Here is a 25707-nt window from a genome sequence, read left to right as displayed (position 1 = left end):
CCTTCCAGAAGGCTGCCCTACCAATTATCAGAAGGTTGCAGCCTCCCGTAGGGTCCAAAATGCTGTAAGCCTGGCAGCCTGATTTTTATTTGCACGCACATGACATTTTATTGTAAATAGTTACATCTGTATAATAGCACTTCAAGCACCGTCGGCCAACGTCGTCATCGCACAGCCCATCCCAGTTTAGCTTCGACGAGCTGCTACAGGGATTATCATTTCAAGATTCAAGAGAACTTGCGCTTTTAAATGAAACATTTGCAAATCCTGGCAAAGCAACATGAAGAGCGTAAGGCGAGACAAGCTCTCAATGTAACAAGTTCATACTGTGAGTTGACATGATAATTACAGAGATGTTCAGTCTATAATTCTGTATTATTTATCTTGGTTTTTTTAAAGCATTTTTCACAAGTGTCCGTGTCAGATGAAGTGATGAAGAGCATAAGGCGAGACAAGCTCTTATTGAAAGGACAAGTTCACCTTCATAGACATGTGGGTTGAGTGAATGCAGCAACATTAGTAGAACACATCAGTGAGAGTTTGAGCAAAATCGGACAATCCGTTAAAAAGTTATGAATTTGTGAAGTTTCTGCTCAGTCAAGGATGGATGAAAAGACTACTATAGTTTCTGATGTCACATGAGTACAACGATAAAGAAAGAATAAAGAAAATTAAACATATTTCCATTTTTCTCGCATAACAAAAGAACACTCGACTTCTCTCTTTCAGAAGGCAGGGGGAATAATATTACCCTTAACATACATCAGTAGCAAGTCGAAGATATGTGCACTTTATTCAAAAAGTAGAGTTTTGTGAAAATCTCTTTTTATTTTCCTTATATACAGCATGCGACATCATACACTGTAGTAATCTTCTCTTCCAGCAGTGACTGTGCAGATACTTAAAATATTTGTAACTTTTGAACGGATTGTCCAATTTTCCTCAAACTTTCACTGATGTGTTCTACTAATATTCCTGCATTCTCTCAATCCTTATGTATACAAAGGTGGACTTGTCCTTTAATGTAACAAGTTCATACTGTGAATTTACAGGCAAATATAGAGATGCTCAGTCATAATTTTTTGATTTTATTGATTTGGTATTATTCTCTTTTTAATTATTTCTCACAAGTATTCTTCTCCGATGAAGTGATGGGTTTACGTAGCACTTGTACCTTTCCATGATACCTTCAACATCACTTTAGACCTGGAGTGCATGGTTAAATGATTATGTACAAACATGTGACATATATTATTCTAATAATTTTATTTATTTTTTTTTTCAGACATTAGATACGCCCACAAGAAGAATCGTCCATACTAAGATTCATGCTTACTGCGAGGAAGTGTTTATGGAGATTTGCATGTTAAAAGGTCATTTCTTTTTTGAACACAGGAAAATATCGAATCATCACTGATCGACCCCTCCATCCGCCACACATCTGTGAGTTATGGCCATGGAGGACAAGAAAAAGAAAAGCAATTTCTCTGACAGAGGAAGGGTTATCATAATGGATGAATACGAAAAGAATGAATCTATTCTGAATATATAATGAATATACACTGTATTTTGTTGATAAATCCAAAATTGTTGCACCTCTGGTTTGGCTGTTCTCAGACAATTTTAATATTGGTGACAGCGCCATATGGCCCGAATAACTGCCGCAGCAGACCATCCTCGTAGTCAGCTGGAAAATTGTACACAAAGATGCCCCATTCCTGCCCGTTGTTTGTTATGGCTTGCAGCTTCATGTGGGAGATGAAATCTGTGCCGGTCAGTGAGTTGAACATGGAAGTTCTTTGGCAAAAGTTTGCCAATGAAGCCCCGCAGCCCTTGGTACCCATTTGCTGCCACCGGAAGCAGTAAGCCATGTGTCTCATTGGTCCTATGAAGTTTTGTGTCCCCGCCGTTGGAAGTTTCTCAAACCCGTCGAGGGGAAAGCGTAGGGGAGATACGTAATGGGTATCTGCTGTAAACACCTATAGGAGTGCTGTCCAGGATTGCTGGCAATTTCACAACTAGCAGGTCCTTTCCTCCATGTGGACGGTTCCAGTCAGGCCTTTGATGGCCTTCTCGGCCTCTGAGCGCCTGTCAAAACAAACAAATCCAACACCATGGGGGCATCCACACGCATGGTCCAGAAAGAGGCGGGAAAAAATGATGCGGCCATAAGATGTGAACAAGTTGTCCGAATCACACTGTGTGTAGTGTTTTGGTATGCCACTGATGTACAGATCAGCATCCTTGATGACCTGACTGGAAGGTCTGGCAAAGGAAACCTTTATTTTCTTTACACTACAGTCTAAGGACCAGATTGGGGAGAGTCGACCATGGAAGACTGCAACAGTTAAGATTTTCGACCATTTCAGATGGCTTGAAATTCATACGGAAGTAAAAGGACATAATGTCACTCCGCGATTTCTTTACTATTGAACAGCGTTTCCACAAAAGAGCTCTTTGCTGCATCAATTCTTAGAAAAACAGAAACCTGGTATGATAAGTTGCCAAAAAAGTGGACAAGAGTGTCTGTATTCATGGCCTAAATTCATGCTTATTTGTTATGCTGATCAGAAAAATGACTTTGATCGAAAGATTAGAGTTTTTCCTATAAATACTTATTCTTTTTCTGTATCACATTTCCATATTTGTCTGATTAACATTTTTCCACATTGGATATTGTCTGTCACTGACCCCATTCAGGTGCCCTTGCAGGGTGTAACAATATAGTTTGCAAGCCCATCAGCACACATTCTATTCACATCTCCTGTCCAATCAATATTTTGCATTGTTCGATAACACATGCAGTTGAATGCAGGAAAAGAAAACAATATTAAAACTTAAAAGACTGTTTCTGAACAAGCGGATTACCAACTAGAAACTGTCTGGTTTTAGGTCAACGGGCAATCTCATTTGCGAGCAATGAAGGCCCTTGGAGAATTGTGGGAGGAAAGGGTTCAACGCTATTGTGTTTGCTTGTTTGCTTGTTTGCTTGTTTGTTTGTTTGTTTGTTTTCAGTTAACATTCAATATTTCATACGAATTTCATAAAATATATGTTAATACCTTGCTAAGTTTCAGTTGTTTTCTGAAAAAGATTTTTTTTTTTTTTAAAGATGTACATGCTTAGAGTGCTATAAGATTTAAAATGATATCATATAATTGAATCTTTGGAATTTATGCTTGCAATAACAAGCCATAAAGTTCACGTGTATCCCAGTGGAAAAAAAAAAAAAAAATTCTGACAATGAAATGACATAATGCTCATTACGATTACTGCATCAAGAAAGGAGCAAGATACATTGTGAGGTTGTCTCTGCAAGTGTCACAGTTCAAATCACAAGGCTTTCAAAGCATTCCCTTCCCCCACTTTCCTGTCACAGAATGACGGCAATTTGGAGTCTCTCGGTTGGATGACAAGACTTTATCTCGCCAAACACTCCAACCTGGGCTCCTTCTGTTCTGCATGTCTGCCACGGAATAGCACAAAGGGACAGAGTGGAATCCAACTCCACCACAGGGCGTCCAAAGATCGATGGGAATGCATCGCACACGGGCATGATCCCCCTCATTTCTTGGACAAACGAAGGAAGCTGGCTGACGGCATCCCATATCAGTATCCGGGTGACACTAGTCATGGCTCAGGGCTAGGTAAGACATCGCTGCGGCCAGAACTGCCCCAGCTGCTCCAACTACTGCAGCCACACCTGAGGGGAGAGTAGTGAATGTAAAAAGGAAGAGGGGATGTCAACATACTGCAAGTCCCTCATACATTTGCACTGATGGGGAAACAACAACAATGGACACAAAAAAATTCCATCACCCATCCCCATTTTTTTTATTGTCAGATTCAAAATAATATATTGGGTGTTTCTATCCTTAACTCACATTTAAGAACTATTTTACAGCAGTAATGTTGGGTTTTTGTTTCATCTGCATATGGTAAAGTATGGCTTTAATAACTCCTATCAAGTAGTAAAGAAAAGTGTATACTTTATAAGTGGTTATTTTTGCAAGGGTTTAATTTTTGCAAATTTCGCTATATCACAGTTGCATTGCTAATTTAAAAACACACAAAAATGTCGCCATACACGAGAGTTAAATGCATGCAACTTCGGTCTCCATACAGACACACACACTCGCACACTTCAACAAACATACATTAACTCGTTGAGGACAGACTGATTTGGCTACAACACACATCTACCATAGACACCTGCCCCAGGATACTCGGGACTCGTCCTCAATGGTTTACAGGGGATGGCCAGTAACTGATCAGTGGGAATCACTGGGAATGTTTGGGGATGATTGTTCCAGTTTTTGTGGGATTCATTTAAGAGTACATTATATATCTATTGTGTGAAAATTACTTGCTTCAGAACGGTCTCATATTCAAGTAATGTGCAGTTTAATGCTCTGTCACTGAACAGGCACGCTAACCTGGAAACATTAAACTGCACATTACTTGAATATGACACCATTCTGAAGCAAATAATTTTCACACAACAATTGAATGTACTCTTAAATGAATCCCACACGGATTGAAACAATCATCCACCAGCATTCCCACTGATACCAACTGATCAGTTACTAGCCATCCCCTTTAACAGAGATCAAGAAAGAAAGAAAAATAATGCATGGAAAAACCAAAATCCCCGGATAATATCTGGTGAGTGGAAGAGGAAATGGAAAGAGCCAAAATCTATATTAAGATAAAAAACGAACGAAGGGCGATCGCGATAGCTCACTTGAGCCTTTGGCTCAGGTGAGCTAAAAACGAACAAATATAGCTTTTTATCAACCGACATGCATTATGAGAATACATGTAATACTACTAATGAAATAAGTTCCTTTTCATCCAGGGTAGCCTCTCCAGTGTTGTCACTGCTCTACCAGAGGCCCCTGGCATTATACGTATACCCTATCTTTGCCAAGTATTCATTTTAATGCTTATACACCTGGGTCGAAAGAAACGTGGGGGGTGAAAGCATCTTGTCCGAGGACAAGCACTGGGCAGGAATCAAACTCAGGTCCTCAGATTGGGAGTTGGGAGTCTTATCTACTATGTGCCCCCACTTAGGTATAACATCAGTAAACCCATCGTTCAGGTATTGTTGAAGAATTAAGATATCTTACCCATATACTGCACTGATTTGGCAGACTTCCCGCTCTCTGCGGGATCGTTGATGTCATGCATAGACTGGGTGACTGGCTGTAGAAGACTCGGGTCTGTTGGAAGGAAGAAAAGAAAGGGAATATGCCGAATGAAACGGTAAATTCAAGACAACACATGTGTGATCTGCATTCCTTGGGAGTCCTGTATCCAATTTGCGAATAAAAAAGTAAAAAAAAGTCACAAAGATTTGCATTTATTTGACATTTATTACAGCTAACATCGCGTGGTGAAATATTTGCACCGGTAAACTTTGGACCAGAAACTTACTACAGGGTTCCTGCAACGTTTACAAAAATTAATTCCATGACATTTCTCTTACCTTTTCCATGTACATGTACAATGTTACAAATCCAGAAGCCTTCTTCAGCTAGTAACTTCAGGACAACCTAGGTGGTTAGTGTTAGCGGACAAATTAATCCCATAATATTCAATGAAATGTTTTCTTTTAAAAACAAAATCACATTGCAAAAAAGAAGATCACTAAAAGGCAAAAAGAATACAAGCCGAAAAATGTCCAAGACCTTCATGGGAATGGAAAGAACATTTTCAAAATTCTGTGACTTCTCCAGATTTTCCATGACCGCAGGAAACCTGATACATGTAACATGTGATAAGCACTTTGAGTTATTTTCTTTTATTTATTCATTTATTTTTTATTTTTTTTTTTTTGGGGGGGGGCATATTTTTCTTATTTAATTCATCTATTCATTATCATCATTTTTTGTGATAAGAATTCAGGGAGAGAGAGAAAATGAAGTAAACTGACTAGAGAGATGATGTGCACATACTGCAATTTCAGTTTTCAAAGAACCATGGTAATTCAACAGTCGTATGTATTATGCTTCATCTAGCCCATCTCTGTGATCCTGAATGATACAAGAATTTTGATCATCTTGTTCTTCTACACCGTTAGCATATTTTGACTTTACTGTTGCATTATTAACCCATTGAGGACAGACTGATCTTGCTACAACACGCATTTCACATAGACACCTATCCAGGTATACTTGGGACTTGCCCTCAACAAAATACGGAATAGAAACGTGTCTAAAGATTTGGATTTAGGCCCACTGATAGACTCCGCCCCGAGCAACAAGGGAGTGATCTTATTGGTCAGTGCATGGCATCCTGGTTTAATACTGATTGGTCATTCATAGACCGCTGGCATTAAGCTTGAATGAACATCGCGGAGGTTGCTATGATCATACCTTCTATTGTCAAGAGGTGAAACTGTCTGCACCTCCCCTTGGTTATGATTGCATTGGAAGGAAAACTTTGAAGGCGTTTTTCTTGAAATGCTGATTTCATAGACCACTCTACATGCTCTCATGAAATCAGTGATATCTCCATGACCACGGACTCTTATGAATCATGTTAAGTGGAAGAGTAAGGAAAACATATCATGTCATTTTCAGAAAATCAACCTCCCCCGATTTTCGGATCCTTTTGTTGTGGCGGGTCACTTATGGACTGCAAGACAATAATTACCAGGCAATGACTCTGCTTCCAAGTCCAGATCTTCCGGGTTAACCTTGATGTCCAGCAGTTCTGACAGTCGCTCTGCCACTTCCCCAGCTTCCTCCTCAGCAAAGGCATAGTCTGAGACAATGATGGGGCTGTTTGGGAGTCTAGCATACACACGCCGGGGTGTCACAATCAGTGCAGGGGGTGCTAGAGTGAAGGAAAAAAAAAAAACCATGGCAATGAAAAACAGATACCTCTTACTGAAATATTAACATCTCACTAACAAAATAATTACAAGACAACATTGGACAGTTAATCTAAGAAGAAAGATTAAATTTCACAATCATTTGCTTTTCATTTAATAGTTCATTACGTTTGTATGTACATGCGTATATGCGTGTGTGGAGGGAGGGATGAGGACGAGGGATCAGCATTTATTTTTTTATTTTCATTTTTTATTAACAGCGGTATACACTGGCTCATATCAAAATATCTAAGCAGTCATAACGCGAAAAATAGCTCGATATTCACAAAAAATGAATTATACATTCTGAAAAGCTTAAGTCTCTAGGAATATGAATAATTGTAAGTTTCAGAGCGTGAAAATGTCTCTAGAACGATGGAGAGATGGTGTTTTGAGACCCTTTTCTGACTGCTAGAACCCGATCTGACGACAAAATTTTTGGGACTGAATTTATGACATCGCGCAAGGAACGAATCAGCCCTGTGCTGATGCGCTGTTGCTTCACAGCACCATGGTTCAAAGTGTGAATTCTGCAAAAAAATCATGTACAAGTTGGTTATAATATTTGCAAACTTTTACTTATTGAACAAATCTTGCTCAGAATTATTAGCATTTATTAGCAGGGAAATGATATTGTAACAAAATCAGACATGGTTCCTTTTGGCAGAACATAGCAAAACACATCAACACGGATGAACTACACAGAGACAGTGGGCTCCGTCGCCTTAGTCACCCTCACTTCTTCTACCATTCCAACTCTGCCACTGTCAAAATCAGTGTCATTGTCACTGTCATCACTCAATTCACTCTCAATATCAAACTCAAAGTCTTGTCATACAACTGACGGGAAAAATTGGACGTTTTAATGGCTCAGCCGAGAAACTGATGCGAAGGACAGGCCAGATATTACATTCGCTCGCCCGGGAATACACGTATGCGCTTTAAAAATGATGGCCTCAATGTACCACTGCACTCGTAAAGGGTTTTGAACCTTGCGTGACGCCATAATTCAGGGCTTGAAAAGGACAGCTGTTCCAACGCGAAAATTGAGAAGTGAATTGATCAGTTTCAATTTGCGATTTCTCAGTGGCGCAAATATTCTCTAATAAGTCACATTCAGTCTAATTCAGGAGACATTTCCCTCTGCTTTGACACCTTTTATATTATGATTTTCTTGATTTAAATCTCACATTCTTTGTCCTTTAAAGGAAATAACACCAACTTGTTTTTAGTCATGAAGTGAAAGAATGAACCACAATGAACCACCTGTTCTCCCTTCCTCAGAATCTTCATCAGCTTTGGCATTCTGCCTCAAGTCGTCGGTCAGGAGATCAAAGCGGGCATGGACGCTGCGTAGTAGATCCTCTTTGATGGCCTGTAGAGGGCGTAATAACTTTTATTGAGTGCATCCACACTGCTTGCACTACACAATGGTTAGAATTAGTGTGACTACAATGATGGGGTAAAAAAAAAAATGCATTTTTGATGCATCTTTGTAATGAATTTCATACATTGGTATGACAACCAAAGATGAATGAAGAAGCAGGGAGTATGTGTAATTACAGAACCAAACATGTCTCAAAAACAAAGCATAAAGAAATAAAGGTTCAGTGATGAAATCTTTTTTTTTTTTGGAAATGTATCAACCACTCACAGGTCTTTTTCATTGTCATTTTTCATTTTCTTTTTTTTTTTTTTTTTTAAGGGGGGGGGGGGGGGGGCAAAAGATATGCAAACCTAAGTCTAAAGCATAGCCACTGTACCTCACAACACAAACAAATTGTGCTGTACTAAAAGATTATGTACAGTACAATTTCATTCAATGGCAGGTCTGTCTCCTACGTACATAGTATATCTTACTCTACCAAAGCACTATGACCAGACCATGCAGAGAATGGAATTAGCTTAGAAGCACATCAGGGCACTGTTTCATGAAAGTTGTAAGCCCTGACAACTTGTCAGTCTCTTACAATACAATGTAAGAGCTAATCAAAACAAAGATTTTTATTGAAATGGTCAGAAACTGAGAACTTCCCATGTCTGAAAACATTCATGCAACAGTGCCCAGGTGTGCTCCTTAGCTTCACCCTTTCAGGACCACCAGAATAAAGTCCCATCGACTACATCAGTACATCAACCTGCTGATAACTGGAGTGAAAGAATTAACCCGTTGAGGACGGACTGATTTTGCTACAACACGCATTTCCCACAGACACCTGCCCAAGTATACTCGGGACTCGTCCTCAACGGGTTAAAGGCCATCTCCAGCTCACCTGCACTGCATCATTCACAGTTGCCTTCGGATCGACAAAGGCCTTGGAGGACATCACTCCGGTGATGAGGATATGAGCTTTGACTGAACTTCGCTCCACGCTGCTCGGCTTCACTGAGATGTCATTCTGATCATGTTGGAAAAAACACTTCATGAGACAAAAATACACCCATACAATTGCCAAGCATAATGGCAATGAAGATTACACAGTGTTGCAGTTGTTTGTTTGTTTGTTTGTTGCCTTTTTGGGGGGAGGGGATAACCCTTCATCTTGCAACTCAAAAAGTGAAAAAGTGAAAAAAAAATAAATAAATCTCCTTTCTTGCATGATTTTCAGTGGATGCCAGTAAAGTGCTGTAGAATTCTACATTTCCATTTTGCTAGCTGATAAAAAAAGCACTTATCCATATTCAGAAGGCAATAGCACTAGAATCACCTTATAGTGCCATGTCATGTGCACGAATGTGTATTTGTCATTACAAAAGAAACAACCTCTTTCAAGTTTTCTACACATCGTTCTACTACCTGTGCCATCAAAAAATTGTTGAAGGCTTCTCATCAAGCAATGACGGGATCAATATTGAACCAAAACTTTTCAAAGCTTTATTAGTCTGCTATGGATGATTGAATTTTTCTCACACATGAGACGTGCAACCACAAGACCACAGCAGGTAAGGATCCAGTTGCAGTCACCGCTGCTTTAGCGGCCATCTGTCGTATAGAGCCATTACAACGCCCCCCCTCCCCCCCCCCCCCCCCCCCCCCCCGAATGAAGAGCCATTCAAAGACCCTGTCTAGAGCAGCCACTTTTCTGTAAAGGCCACTTTTTTCATCTCTCTTGGGTGCCCAGTACGGCAAAGGTTTGACTGTAACGTGTACGTTGCTATGCATACATGCATGCATAAAACACTGTTCAGAGGAAAACAAAGCGTGTAGCAAAAAATAAAACAAAACAAAACAAAAACACACACACACACACAAAGATAAACATGTATAAACAATAAATTAATGCAAATATGCATGACTACATCCGAACAAATAAATCACCTTTCCTGTCAGAAGTTCGACAGTGTGAACGCCTCCATCGCTTCTTCCACTGCCTCCTCCTCCTTTCTTCCCACCTTTCTTCTGCAACCGCCGATGAAATTAAAACAAAAAATGGGTTGAAATTAAACTCCCTAATATAAGCATGCACATCATCCCAATGAGATCAAACTGTTTGAATTAAACTACATGGATATGGATACTTTTACACACTGTCAGCTTTCTCTTCTATCTCTCTTTACTGCAAATCCATAAACTCAATGCCTATTGCATTTGAGCTTTGATTGGGCATTGTATTTTGTGTTTCATTTTACAAGTTTAGTCTACGATGAGCCCCCTCCTTTCCTTTTTCTTTTCTTTTTTGTTTTTTTCAATGGCCCATTGCCGAGGATTTCTAGTGTACAAGTTTCTGATACTGGTAAAATGAGTTGCTTTCATGATTTTGAGATGAAATGAGTGACAAAGGATAAAGGAGCTAATCCCTCCAGTCCAGAAAGTCACATTAAAGGGGATGGCTAGCAACTGATCAGTGGGAATCAGTGGGAATGCTGGGGAATGATTGTTCCAATTCTTGTGGGATTCATTTAAGAGTACATTATATATCTATTGTTGTGTGAAAATTATTTCCTTCAGAATGGTCTCATATTCAAGTAATGTGCAGTTTAATGTTTCCAGGTTAGCATGCCTGTACAGTGACGGGGTATTCAACTGCACATTACTTGAATATAAGACCGTTCTGAAGCAAATAATTTTCACACAACAATAGATATATAATGTACTCTTAAATGAATCCCACAAGAATTGGAACAATCATTCCCCAGCATTCCCACTGATTCCCACTGATCATTTACTAGCCATCCCCATTAACCCATTAAAGACTAGTTCAGAGTATACTTTGGCAGGTGTCCATGGGAAATGTGTGTTGTAGCAAAATCAGCCCATCCTAAATGGGTAAATGGTCATCCCTTGGTCAAAATCACCTTGGCCAGCTGACCCTCCAGGGGATCAGAGCCTCTCCTCAGCTGACTGTCCACCAAGGCCGAGGCATCCTCAATCATCTGGCTGACCGGATGTAGCCTTGCCTGCATTAATGTAACAAAAAGACGGAGACACAGAAGGAGGATACAGCGAGTGCCCTGGATCCGATTTCACGCAAAGCATACAAGCAGAGCTCTACAACTCATACAGAAACAGGATACCTCATTCAGACTGGAACTAACATGCACAGAATAACTATGAAGTGTGCAAGTTTACAGGAGTAGTAATGTGTTGTTGCTTTTTTGTTTGGTTTTGTTTGTTCTTGCTAGAATGATGAATATGGAAAGCTATGTGGGTGCAAGCTTGATTCTGATGACAAGGATTGCACTAATACATACATCAAATATTTAGCGAGTCTGAATTTTTGCAAATCGCGACTTATCGACAAGTTCGCGAATGGTTAAATTCACGATCGTGAAGTCCTGTACTGAACAGAGAAATTGTATATATACAGCTGTATATGTATGTCACAATCACATCGGGATCAAAGTCAATATTTTTGTGTGTCTTTAATTTCACAAATACATACAGCACCTGACTTGAAATTTGCGAAAATAAAAGCCTCATGAAATATTCGGCATACACAGTTTATGAGATGGAAAGCAATTTAAGCACCAGAAGGTCTCAGATGACATCATACATTACCACCTTTTTGAATCATCTAAACAATATCATTAAGTAAACCATATCAATATTATTGTTATTACTACAGACATCATTATCTCTTTTATCAACATTATCGTTATCATAATGTCACATTTGCTCATCTATTGAAAGGTACTTACAAGAAGCTGCTTGCTGTACTGGCTGCAGTCGGCCACAGCTGACCCGAGATGGACACCAATGTCCAGTCTCAGGCTACTCTGGACCACTGCCCACTGCTGAACATTGGACTGGAACTTCAGATCAGCTGGACGAGCAGTGCACTACAAGAAAAAACAAATAAGATTATTCCTTACAGACCTATTTCATTGCTTGACATCATGAGAATTGATTCAACCCAAATGGCACAAGTTCTGCCCTTAACATTTCTGCTTTTTATGAAAACAGATCAGAGAAGTAGATCAGTGAAAAATATGGTGAATAAAAATCAGACACACACAAGAAAGTTATGAACCGTAAAAGTGATACTGAAGGGAGTACAACACATTTGCCACTAATACGGTATGTCCGTAACCCATATCGGGCCATCTATGGGATATTCTGTAGTTCGTCCGAACGCCGAAGGGGCCACATACGGAATATCCCGTAGTGAATAAAATGACATATGAATGACATCAGTCAATTCCGCTGAGTACTATGACTGTACTATGCATTGAATGGCAGCATGTTATATACCATATTAAAGAGATCGTTTTCTTCTTTCAAATGATATATAACTTGTCTATGTTTTTTTCATTGCTTGCTAATGAAGAGCGATTGTTTGGAGAGTTGTCTGTTTGTCGGCGTGTGTGCGCCAACGGTGCTGGGCCACTTGGGTGTTTGTGTTCAAAGGTGCATTCGCCCTATATAGGTTAATGTATTCCCAGTTTTGCACAGCTTTACCTAGAGATCAGTACATTTACATGTATATTCAAAGTATCTACATTGTAAGCTACATCTTGTCAGTACTACCAAGGAGGTTTTATACATGGAGTTCCAACTGGCTGTAATTATTCAAACAGTTGTCAGATTTCTATTGATGTACAAAAGAATTCCACAGGTGCACTTGTGCCTTTTATGATCGATGTTCCAAGCCGCCATCTTGTCGAGCAATCTGAAGATTCATTTTGAATGTTATCATAATGTTGACCATATTTTGCTTATTTGTTTATTAAATGAAATGAAATTTCACTTAATAATAAAGCATGTAAAACAAAAGTCAATTCCGTTCAGAAATTTGCGCATAAGTGTAAATCAGAGCTGTATTATGTGAAAATGTTTAAAACTGTACCATCCTGGAAAGCTGTTTTTTTTTTTTTCACTTTTCAACTTAATTTCCCCAAATGAAACTAATATGTAATAATCTTCAAGTATATTTCTTTATTGATAGATATATCAGATTAGTGCCCACATATGCCCAATCGAGTAATTTTCATCTTCATTTCAGCATTTTTCCCTCAATTTCTGTTCGCGCATCCTTGTGTCTGCACCACCTACCTTTTATAAGAAGGGATAGCGAAAAGTAATTATCATCACAAAGACATATCTTTCTTTGAAAGTGGCTGGTGATTATGCAGTGAGACACGAGTCAATTGTCTTCGTATCGGCACGGCAGATCCTGTTTAGCACATGCTTCAAATATTTTTGAGCGGTGGCTTCGAACATAGATCAAAGGGAATAACTCTGTTGTTACTCCATCTCTTCAACCTCCTTGGTACTACTATTTTAGTTACCGGTACATGTACGACTGCAGTATGCATCCAGACAATTAGCCATTCCATAATTGGCTTGTGAGCACATTTTGAAAAATGACCTTTCTTTCTCCTCAGCTGGGTAGGCATGCCGCTTATTATCAATGCAACATTAATACTGCACAGGGTTGCCAATGTACCAAGTGTATGGAATTCATGTTCAATCAAAGAATTATTAACTTGTGCAGACAAGGTGATCAGAAAGGCCCATCAATTAATGCTCCAGGAAGCTTCCATTCAATGCTTTTCTTTGAATGTACTAAAGGCATAATTTACCATTTGCAGATGAAACAAAAACCCAGCATTAGTGCTTTAAAACAGTTCTAAAATGTGAGTTAGGGATAGAAACAACCACTGTAAAAATTTGAATCAGTAAAAACGATGTTAAGTATTGTTAAATACACAAAATCTGAACAAAAGTTATAATAAAAATTCTTCCAGACTAAACCGTCTACAGTTACGGTTTATTGAGAAAAATACAGATATTTCCTTATATTATAGGCTTCATCGCAAAAATTGTATATGATAGGATGTTTTGTGGTACAACAGACCTACACATATGCATTAAATGTCATATCTTGAAAATTTTTTAAATCACTGTTCCCAAAGGTAAACAGGACCTTTAACTCACTTTTTTCTACCATTATTGCCAAATTGAAGGCACTGATTAACACTTTGATGCTATCAGGTAGATTGATGGCTACACAAGAAGTACATGAATAATAATTACATTTTAAATGCTTCAAATCTCAGGGAATTTAAACACAAACATGACATGCCTCTTATGGCAAATTGACTTCTTTTTTTTTTTTTTTTCCGCGCATGCACCAAGTGGAACAATCAACATACAGAATTACTTTTTATTCAATGCCTAATAGAGAATGCTGCCTATGAAGCCATACTACACATCAATGACAAGAAATTATTAATACCGTGACTGGGTAGAAATATCTACATTACCTTGTGGTCAAGGACGTTGAAGGTTTTACACACTGTTCTGTATTAAGCTGTGTTCAGGAAAAGCTTTCATAATAACGTACAGTACATCACAGTGCAAGGTTAAAAAGTGTGGTATATTCATAGTTAACCTGTTGAGGATGAATCCGAGTATACTCGGGCTGTTGTCTACGGGAAATGATAGCAAAATCAGACTGTCCTCAACAGGTTCTAGATTGACAAATATCATTTTCAGCATACAGTATTAAACTCGGCATATCAAAGACGAGCTTCTTGTCAATCTAGGAATTTACTGTAATGTATAAAAAAATTATGACAAAAATAAAACAAGATACATGATGCACCTCCATGCTAACATGAAGAAATTCTACTACTAAAGGCCAGTATGTGTACATGTATAAAATGAGATGCAGTGGCAGTGCAACACTGACGTATTAAAACCAAAAGTACAATGTATCCTCCAGCACACGTATTGAGGGATGCAATGAAGGTGATCACTGACAAAAGTGCCCCTCCCCCACCCTGCTACTTTAACCCGTTGAGGACGGTTTGATTTTGCTACAACACACTTTATAATTCCAATAGACACCTGCCTGAGTACACTCAGGACTCGTCCTTAGAGGGATAAAGCTTTTGCAAATGTTCCTCTGATTCCTCTCAATTTGTAATACTTTAGCATGAATTTTTCTTGAATGTTACAAATTCCTCAACCTACATGTAGGAAAGTGACTAGATATCTGACACAGTTTTTCAAAGAAATGCAAAAGGATACTTCTTTGTTGCCTGGCATATATGGAGAGCACACCAGTCTAGAGTTTCCCTTCCTTGGTCTACTATCATCAGGTGTCTCTTGGTCAGTAGCTTGAAAGTGGCAAAGAGTGCCTGGCGGGCCCTCGTGGCCCCCTGTGAGGACTCCCCAGGTTGGCATGAGTAGAATACACCTGTGATGCCTATGCCACCGGGTAGGGTGCACGCCACCTTCAAAATAAGAGAGAAAAACAAAAAATACACAAGATAATGTGAGAGAGTGAAAAAGAAATGTGACCCTGCATCACAAAACAAACAAAAAGTCTCCAGACATGAATTTTAGGTTGAGGACAAATTCATAAAGAGCAGACTATAAGCTTTAAATTGATGTGTGCAAAGGATTTTAAGAAATTCATGTTATGATCCCAAACTATTTAAAGAATAATGTAGAATAGCTCTTTCAAAAAGTATGAAAAATTCAAGATTGACTCGGTTGACCCATTTCACCTTTTTTGAGTTCTCATGTGAAATCAAGGCAGGGGTGCGACTGGTTGTTCGTTTTGTGATGCACAGTCACAAATAATGTACATTCTATCGTTTTCTTCCAACTCGATACAAGCTTCATTTCCACCATTGAGGTACCTCCATGTTTCAACGTCTTAATCCTTTGTTCTAGTGCTACCAGTGGAATTCCGGGCAAATTTCAGGATTAAACATGAAGACAAGGACAATCTACAAACCTGTCTGGCATGCTCAGCTATCCACTGCTCACTGTAGCTGTCCACTGATGATGGGTTACCATGGCTACTGTCTCCACTTTGTTCAGAGGGTGTTGGAACTAGATGCACCACTGTGTCCTTTTGTGATGAACACTGCATAAAAAGATACAATAATGCATAAATGCACATGCAAAGTATTATACAGTACTGTAGATCAAATCAACTTTTAGAAAGTAGTTTTCGCAGTCAAGAGACAAGTTATTTCCATATTTTCTTCTACATGCTGTTGCTACAATCGTACCTGGGCCGGGGCCTGGTTTTCTACGAATCCTGTCCTGCAAACTGCATAGAGACAGTAGAGTAGCACTAGCAGTGCATTGCTCCATTTTGATTCCATCCCATGATGTCAAGAAAGCACTATTGTACGCAAGCAGGTACACTGCACTGATGAGTGACGCAAAGCAAGCCACCCATAATTCGACCATAAGGCATAGATCCAACGCCAATCAAAATTCAACCATAGGCTACAAATTAAGAACTTGAAACTTGTGCTTTCGAAAACGGTCAAATTCTGGCATGGGAGGTCCAACCTTGGCAGGTTGCTCTATGCAGGTTTTTTACACCATGGCATTAATTTAAACTAGGCATGCTATAGGCCATACAATACTACTAGTGCTACATGTACAGCATGGTAGGTGTCCTCACATCGACACTGTGCATCATAGAAACCGACCACCATCTAGCATTGCACGTACAGAACAAAAATGTATGCATGCATGGGACTACGTGTAATCGAGTGGCAATGGTGTGACTGTTGGATTCTTCACTGGGCTAAGCTACCGAGTAAAATGAGGTGAAAGCAAGTATTCACTCTAAATTGCCTAAATTTAGCAAAATGGAACTTACGAGCGCTTTATAGAAATCTACATAAATTCATTGTCAATAGAAGGTGAGGTGGTCAATTTCAATGTACATGGGTCAATCCACGTCAAATCATCCAATTTTCAGAAAAGTTGTCACCCGACCCCCTCCGATTTTCTTTAAAATCGCACCAAATGTTCCCCAAAGTGTCTGACGGAAAATCCCAAAATATTTTGCCCCAAGGTCAATTGGTTGCTAAGATACAGCCTTACATAGCAACCGGTGCGCATTCCAAAATATTAGTTAAAAGAAATTTAGGCATTTTTGATTGACTGTTTTAGCATGGATATTAATGCAAAAATGTTCATTATCTGGAAATTGAGAGAACTTTATAGTCTTTGCAAGAAAAACTTACTGTGACGCGAAATTGACTTTTCGTTAACGTGCACGAGGTCACCGAAAATGGTGTTAAATGTTAAGTTTGAAAATTTTAATGCATATTTAGAGGCTAATATCTTCCACATTTCATCACCTTAGGTTCTAAAATATTATGCTGTTGAAGGCTTTGACTTGCTCAGTAATTTTGAAAAAAATCAGCGCATTCATGCGCACCGTTTTTACGGAGAGCGCCCTCAAAGTTGACAAAAATGAAAAATGTGCCAAATTCAAGGTCACGGATCACCCTTCGTCCCACCTAGGAATGGCATCAATTTTTGTGTATTGATAGACATTTACCTATATTATCTTGGGTTACCAAAGAAATTTTGCTACCGAAATGTTCAATGGCAAATTTACCCCACCGAAAATGGTCGTAAACGGCCAAATTTCCATGTAATATCACATATTGGGTTTAGAGGACATTTCAAATGTCCACACTTTCAAGATGAAAAGCACTAGCCCTGTGATATTTGCAGTAGGCATAGTCTGTTATACATATTTCAGTAATATATACCACAAAACACTTTTATTACTTAATAATGACCTTGAAATTTATCCAAAATTTGATAAAAACAATAAATAATGCTCCATTTTCCTCATTGCACTGCATAATACGTGTTTTGAAAGACATTTCACAGAGCAATATTTCAAGAATTATGAAAGCTGAAAGCCTACCTTATTAAGGTTCTAAAGTATTTGTGCTCTTCTTTCAGATTTAGTGTCAATTTGATCGTGAATATTGTACCCTTGACCTTGAAGCCCTTCTAAAAATAGCTGTAAATTTGTTAACTACAAAATACACACACGACAGGTGTATTATGGCATGATATACTGTATACGCTATATATTTCGCGTGGGTTTTATTTTCGCGAATTTCGCGAGTCGGGAGCTATTCGCGAAATTAACAACACGCGAAAATATTACCTTCCAAAATGAATCCTTTGCCTTGACGATACAATCATTTTACGGCTTACCGAACAGACCATTGCATTACTGGCTAAGCTTGTTTACGTACATATAGCATGTCCTCGTCTAACTACTAGAATCTCTAGTATACACAGCCCAGTCGCTGTGGTAGCATTCGTTGCTAGTAAGTTGAAAATTCACACTTTCTTTGCCAATTCATATTTTCTCTGGTCTCCCAATCGCGAATTTAACCACTCGCGAAAATGTGTGACATCGGCAATTCGCGAAAATTTATGTACGCGAAAATTATAGCGTATACAGTACTTGTGATTCTTTCACAAACACAAAAGCTTTTTATGGTGTAAATGTATATACTGGAATTAATCTACACTCATGCTTGCAAGATATGTTACAATTAATAACTTTGTTCTGACAATGACCCTCAATTTATGACCTTCAAAATCATGAGAAATGCCTATTCCTTTCCATAAAGACCTGTATTATGTACTGAATAATAGTTGATAATTGGACGTTGCGCCCAACATAATATAGATTCTTATTCTAGCCTGTGAAACGCACATCAAAAGGACTGAGAGTCTTCTTTTTCGGGGGATTTGTTCTGTACCTTATGAAAACTTCCAAAATCATTTCAATTCTTATGTATTTTCTTGTTTTTGGAATTTCTTATGTATTTCTTTGTTTTTCATTTTCTAAAGCATAACTGTGTTTTCTTTTATTGGAAATTGTCACGGGCCACTTTTCTACTATAACCAGAATAAAATTAATCAATCAAAGTGATAGTAAAAATGGTCAAGTTTTTATGAGTTTCCAAACAAAGCACTGTTTTCCATAGGAAATGCACACAAAATCACAAAATATTACTGTCCCCTTTTTTGATTGAAATTGAGGGTCATTGTCAGAACAAAGTTATTAATTGTAACATATCTTGCAAGCTTGAGTGTAGATTAATTCCAGTATATACATTTACACCATAAAAAGCTTTTGTGTTTGTGAAAGAATCACAAGTATATCATGCCATAATACACCTGTCGTGTGTGTAATTTGTAGTTAACAAATTTACAGCTATTTTTAGAAGGGCTTCAAGGTCAAGGGTAAAACATTCGTGATCAAATTGACACTAAATCTGAAAGAAGAGCACAAATACTTTAGAACCTTGATAAGGTAGGCTTTCAGCTTTCATAATTCTTGAAATATTGCTCTGTGAAATGTCTTTCAAAACACGTATTTATATGCAGTGCAATAAGGAAAATGGAGCAATTTATTGTTTTTATCAAATTTTGGATTAAATTTCAAGGTCATTATTAAGTAATAAAAGTGTTTTGTGGTATATATTACTGAAATATGTATAACAGACTATGCCTTCTGCAAATATCACAGGGCTAGTGCTTTTCATCTTGAAAGTGTGGACATTTGAAATGTCCTCTAAACCCAATATGTGATATTACATGGAAATTTGGCCGTTTACGACCATTTTCGGTGGGGTAAATTTGCCATTGAACATTTTGGTAGCAAAATTTCTTTGGTAACCCAAGATAATATAGGTAAATGTCTATCAATGCACAAAAATTGATGCCATTCCTAGGTGGGACGAAGGGTGATCCGTGACCTTGAATTTGGCACATTTTTCATTTTTGTCAACTTTGAGGGCGCTCTCCGTAAAAACGGTGCGCATGAATGCGCTGATTTTTTTTCAAAATTACTGAGCAAGTCAAAGCCTTCAGCAGCATAATATTTTAGAACCTAAGGTGATGAAATGTGGAAGATATTAGCCTCTAAATATGCATTAAAATTTTCAAACTTAACATTTAACACCATTTTCGGTGACCTCGTGCACGTTAACGAAAAGTCAATTTCGCGTCACAGTAAGTTTTTCTTGCAAAGACTATAAAGTTCTCTCAATTTCCAGATAATGAACATTTTTGCATTAATACCCATGCTAAAACAGTCAATCAAAAATGCCTAATTTTCTTTTAACTAATATTTTGGAATGCGCACCGGTTGCTATGTGAGGCTGTATCTTAGCAACCAATTGACCTTGGGGCAAAATATTTTGGGATTTTCCGTCAGACACTTTGGGAAACATTTGGTGCGATTTTTAAGAAAATCGGAGGGGGTCGGGTGACAAGCACTGGATGATTTGACATGGATTGACCCACATGGAAACTGAGTGCATAAAAAATAACACCCCACGCGTTCAAAGCAGCCATCTATCTAGAGCATATACGCATAGAGGCCAGCTTAATTTACTTACAGCTGTAGTCGAGAGCGCTACAATGTACTTCATATATATTCTAGTACCAGATCGTATTTTCAGTGAGCGCTTGTGAGTCCAGAGAATTTTCTCCATGTGAGTAAAATTTTAGGCAAATTGTGAGATTACGTATGTTTCTATTGATAGAAAAACTTTAGGGTGTCAATACAATGCATTGGACACCCAACCATACTCTCTCGATCGCACATTCTTCATCATGTTCAAAACTTTGTAACTACATGTAGTCAAAGACTACTATTCGTCTTTATCATACTGTCTTGGCTTGCGATCTTGTTGACTTTCGACTCATGTTCAGTCCGGGAAACCCGCTCACGAGGACTGCTCCCCTGTACGAGGACAGCCCCGCCTCATGAGGACCCCTCATATGCCTCATGAGGCCCCCGGGGGAGGGCCTCAGAGGACCCCTATTCACTTCTTATTTATCCCACATCTGACGTATAAATTGTCGCAACTTTGCACAGTGATTTTTTGTTTAATACACACACATGTCCACTATCCATGATGATGGGATGCAGTATCCTTCCGTGCGTGCGCAAGCTCACTCTGAAAATCTCACAGGGGGAGCAGTCCACATGAGCGGGTTTCCCGGACTGAGTTCATGCCAGCTCCTTGCGTGAGCTCATGAGTAGGCAGCAGGTACTGCAACACTGTGTTCCACTCATCATGCTCATAACATAGACTAAATGTGACCCTGCACCACAAAACCAACAAAAAAACGCCAGACTTGGATTTTTATGGTAAGGTCAGATTCTTAAAGAGCAGACTCTAAGCTTTAAAATGATATATTATAACTCACTATGCGACAATCCAAATGGACTCTTCAAACCTATTATCTAAATATTGGAAAGAAAGTACACACTCTTGATGAGTGTGAACTGAGAAAAAGGGCTCTGAAGAACAGCAACAGGGTCTATTCAAGCGCATAATCTTTACCAAGCCGCGCTTGCTGTGCGATGAATGGATGGAACAAATAACAGGATGATAACCACCAAAGCAACAATGAAGGGATTAACAGGTTAAGCTGAATTTGTACATAGTACATGCTTTATTAACACATTCTGTTGATGATCAACGCCAACTTTCAAAGCAGTGGCGGCGTCATCCCTTCTAAAGATATAACATTTTATTAGAGTTGAAAGTGATGAGCATGGACAGGGTTTTTCAGAAATGAAAGGAGGACTCTTTGAGAAATGCCTTGCTTATCTAATAATCACACTATTCTACCAAAAAGTGTTCCAGAAAAACTGATGAATACCCAATTTCCTTTTCGTTTTATGATCCCAAACTGTGCTGATAATCTAACATAGAACGAAGAAGACTTGCTCTTTCAGAAAATATGAAAAAAAGTCAAGATTGGCTAGGAAATCCCTGGTTTGGCCTAGGTTGACCTAGAATCTATTTCACCTATCACTGCCTATTTTCAGCTCTCACACAAAATCAGTGCGTGTGACTTTTTATTCGTTTTGTGAAGCACGGTTACAAATATCCGAACTCCTACACCGCCCCATCCCATGATTCATCCGGGTCCGCTTCCTGTCCCTGTCTTGTCTCAGATTCAGTCGCGCTAGGCGCGAATGAATGTTTCGTGAAACCCTACACAGAAACACTTGTATGGGACTATACAAAGCTACATTTTGGTGCTTCCCAAATACTCGAAACAGCTGTTGTTATTGTTTGCAATACAGCGATAAAATGTCTCTGAAACTGCATACCTTTCCGATCAGTAATCCTATTATTACACCTTTTTTACTGCTGAGCTCTGAAACAGCATCTTGCAGGCTAGTGTCAGCGAAGATTGTCTTCCCCATATTTGAAAATGTCCTCTCCACTACATCAGCAAGTAAAGACACGTGTCGATTACAGCAGCTGTTGAATGTTTACCAACACTATAAAAAACTCGTTTATGCTAGCTAACTGTACTAGCAGTTCCTGAGCGGCGTGTACATACTAAGTGTAGGCCCTAGTATATACATATTTTTTTTTTTTTTTCGCTTGTTAGCTCATGAAACCCGGAAGTGGGCCCCCACTTTTGAAAGTGTGGCGCCGACGGTGTTAAATCTATCTACTAAGTATTATTTTGTGGGTACGGTCACTGCGGTATTACCCGGGGATAGCAGAGACCTGCATCAAGTTGCATTTTTAAATACCCGGCCGTTGAAGTGTCCGGACAGTCCCCGGATAGTATTATAAATAATATAATAGTCCCTCAAATATTATTTGAGGGACTCAAGGGGCTGGTATAGGCCTATACAAGTTTTGGTTTGTTTGTTTGTTTGTTTGTTTGTTTTGTTTTATTTAATCACGGGATAAAATGCCCTCGATCAGCCAGGAGAGGCTGTTTTTCAGAGAGGCCGTGAATAGAGTTACAACAACAACAAAAACACAAGTTAACATATTGACCCAGTCAAAGCAAATTAACAATAAAAACAAAAAAAAACATAACAACAACAACAAGCATGACATAATGAAATGCATTACGAAATAGCAGAAACAAAATGCCAAGAACAAAGAAGAAGAGGAATATAGTCGTTACCACTAAACACAAACGCTACAAAGAGGGTGACACAAACAAGTTCACGTAAATTAATACAAATTAGCTGAAACATAGTTATGAAATCCACACTATAACACATTCTCTAACATTCTTTCAAAAGCTTTCAAATTACTTATTATTCTTCCATTTTCGGGGAGGTTATTGAATATTTTAACACTGGAATAAATGCATCTCGGGAATTTCATGAAATTTATTTTGGGTTTTGGAAGTATGATGATATTACGTAAAATACGTTATATTTATCTATTTTAACAACTATTTTTTTTTTTACAGATAAAATACAAATGACGGCAGCAACTGGTGTAATAGTTGGTTGAGATGGGGATTCAGATTTTAACTTTTTTCGTGAGATAATTAGAAACCAGTTACATGAAATATTTAAGAGCATGGACTTCTAAGAGGAATTAAAAGTTTATGAAGTGGATATCGGCGATATAATATTCCCAAACTATTGTGTCCGGGCAAAATAACTGAAGGCACTTTTTTCCCCAACAAACCGAGTTAAATACTCCCGACCAGCTCGGGGGGGGGGGGGGATATATATATATATATATATATATATATATATAATATAGTGTATATATATATATATATATATATATATATAATAATAATAATAATAATAGTAATAATAATAATGATAATAATAATGATAATAATAATAATAAAATGAAATAAAATGAAAATAAACATGCATTAATAATGACAACAACAACAAGGCTACAACCTCTGGCCAGTACTTACATGCAAGTCCCAGCCGTCCCCAGAAAACTTATTGGTCGCGACTATAAATTAAGGGAAGTGGAGTAATCTTTATTTAAAAAAAAAATAAATAAAAAAAAAATCCATAGTTAATAGATTGTAATTTCCACTGTGAGTAGGGCCCTACGTGCACACCAGTCTTGTTACGTCAAGCATAGGCCCTGCTAGCATATTGATTTTCCATGAGCATTTTATAGGTAAATAGGCCTAATCACACAAATGCATTCAATAATTTGTGTGCATTTAAAGGACAAGTCCACCTTCATATACATGCGGATTGAGTGAATGCAGCAATATTAATAAAACACATCAGTGAAAGTTTGGGGGAAATCGGACAATCCGTTCAAAAGTTATGATTTTTTGAAGTATCTGCACAGTTACTGCTGGATGAGAAGACTACCACGGTGAATGATATCACATGCGTACAACGATAATAAGGAAAATATACAGAGAATTTCACAAAATTTTACTTTTTGAAAAAAGTGCGCATTTCCTCGACTCGTCACTGACGTATGTTAAGGGCAATATTATTCCCCTTGCCTCCTGAAAGAGGGAAGTCAAGTGTTCTTTTATTATGCGAGAAAAGTGAAAATATCTTGAATCTTCTTTATATTTTCTTTGTATCGTTGTACACATGTGACATCACTAGCTGTAGTAGTCTTCTCATCCAGCAATGACTAAGCAGAAACTTCAAAAATTCATAACTTTTAAACGGATCGTCCGATTTTCCTCAAACTCTCGCTGATGTGTTCTATTAATATTGCTCTCTTCACTCAATCCACAATAATGTCTATGAAGGTGAACTTGTCCTTAAATGTGCATTAGTTCCAGATCCATTAGGTTTCAAAAGGAAATCCTAAACAGTGATCCTTGCCTTTACAAATCATGCTTATCATTATGTATTGCAGTTCTCAAAATGTTGCAGTTTAGTCTAATTTATAATCGTGCCCCCCTTCTCTCTCACTCTTTTATTCAGATATTCTATAATCTTTGCTATTTCTATATTTGCGTGTACCCCCCCCCCCCTTTCATTTTGTAAAGAAGCCCCTTTTTTCGGAATTCCTGGATCCGCCCATGTCGTGGGCCTTGTATTTTGTATTTTAAATTAATTTAGACGAGTCGTTGCTCATACCATTTAGAAATAATATGTATTGATGGATTCATGAACTGGCATACTTATTTAATCGATCACTCAAGTTTTCTTGCCGTCATATAAAGGGGACACCATGACACTGCCCTAAAATCTCTTACCTGTGAAATCTTGACAAACCTTCACATGATGTCACTAAATCTTGACATGGATCGTTTAGGTGGGTCATGAACATTATTCGCTCTCCATTCATTATAAATGAGAATGATAAAAGCACACAAACACACACTCACATGCACACACACACATGCATAAATTCCTCGACACTAACTTTTTCTTTTCTTTTGGCCCGTTGAGGCCTCTTTAAAAAAAAAAAAAAAAAAAAAAAAAAAAAATGGTTGCCCGAAATACAGATTTTCCCGATCAATTTCATACGTTAGTCATTCCACTTCATGAATGTGCATTCAAATTCACACAGCGCACGCAAGCGGAAATATTCGGATATTCAAATTCTAAATCCTTGGGATCAGTTTCAATGCAAGGCTTAATTCTTTTAAATTGAATGCAATTATTTGAAACATGGTTGCCTTTCTCGCAAATTTGAATGACCGACGAGACTCCGGCGCCGGGGTGAAATGAATTTGGATGTTCATTGCTGAAATGCATGCTTCTATTTTAGATTTGAATGACGCAAATTAGGAGTTGATTGCTCCGATGGTGAATTTGAATGACCGGATTTTGAATTTGATAGCT

The 25707-nt window shown here is 38.3% G+C and overlaps 1 protein-coding gene and 1 pseudogene across 1 annotated transcript; both read right to left on the bottom strand.

Annotated features, from left to right (window-relative positions):
* Nucleotides 1-1113: 1113 nt before the first annotated feature.
* On the bottom strand, nt 1114-3608 carry LOC140230131 (ELAV-like protein 4; annotated as a pseudogene).
* On the bottom strand, nt 3328-22356 carry LOC140229888 (protein odr-4 homolog). The gene is made up of 12 exons (XM_072310093.1): nt 22261-22356; nt 16072-16203; nt 15357-15562; nt 14588-14624; nt 12020-12160; nt 11177-11278; nt 10200-10280; nt 9154-9279; nt 8147-8255; nt 6661-6843; nt 5133-5225; nt 3328-3703 (listed from the first exon to the last, which is right to left on the bottom strand). Exons 1-12 carry the CDS (start codon nt 22354-22356, stop codon nt 3627-3629), a joined length of 1383 nt encoding a protein of 460 aa, XP_072166194.1. The 3' UTR covers nt 3328-3626.
* Between the last annotated feature and the right edge of the window lie 3351 nt (nt 22357-25707).

The sequence above is a fragment of the Diadema setosum genome, chromosome 6 (assembly GCF_964275005.1).
Source record: "Diadema setosum chromosome 6, eeDiaSeto1, whole genome shotgun sequence".
Lineage (NCBI taxonomy): Eukaryota > Metazoa > Echinodermata > Echinoidea > Diadematoida > Diadematidae > Diadema > Diadema setosum.
This window is presented reverse-complemented; position numbering and strand designations above follow the sequence as displayed.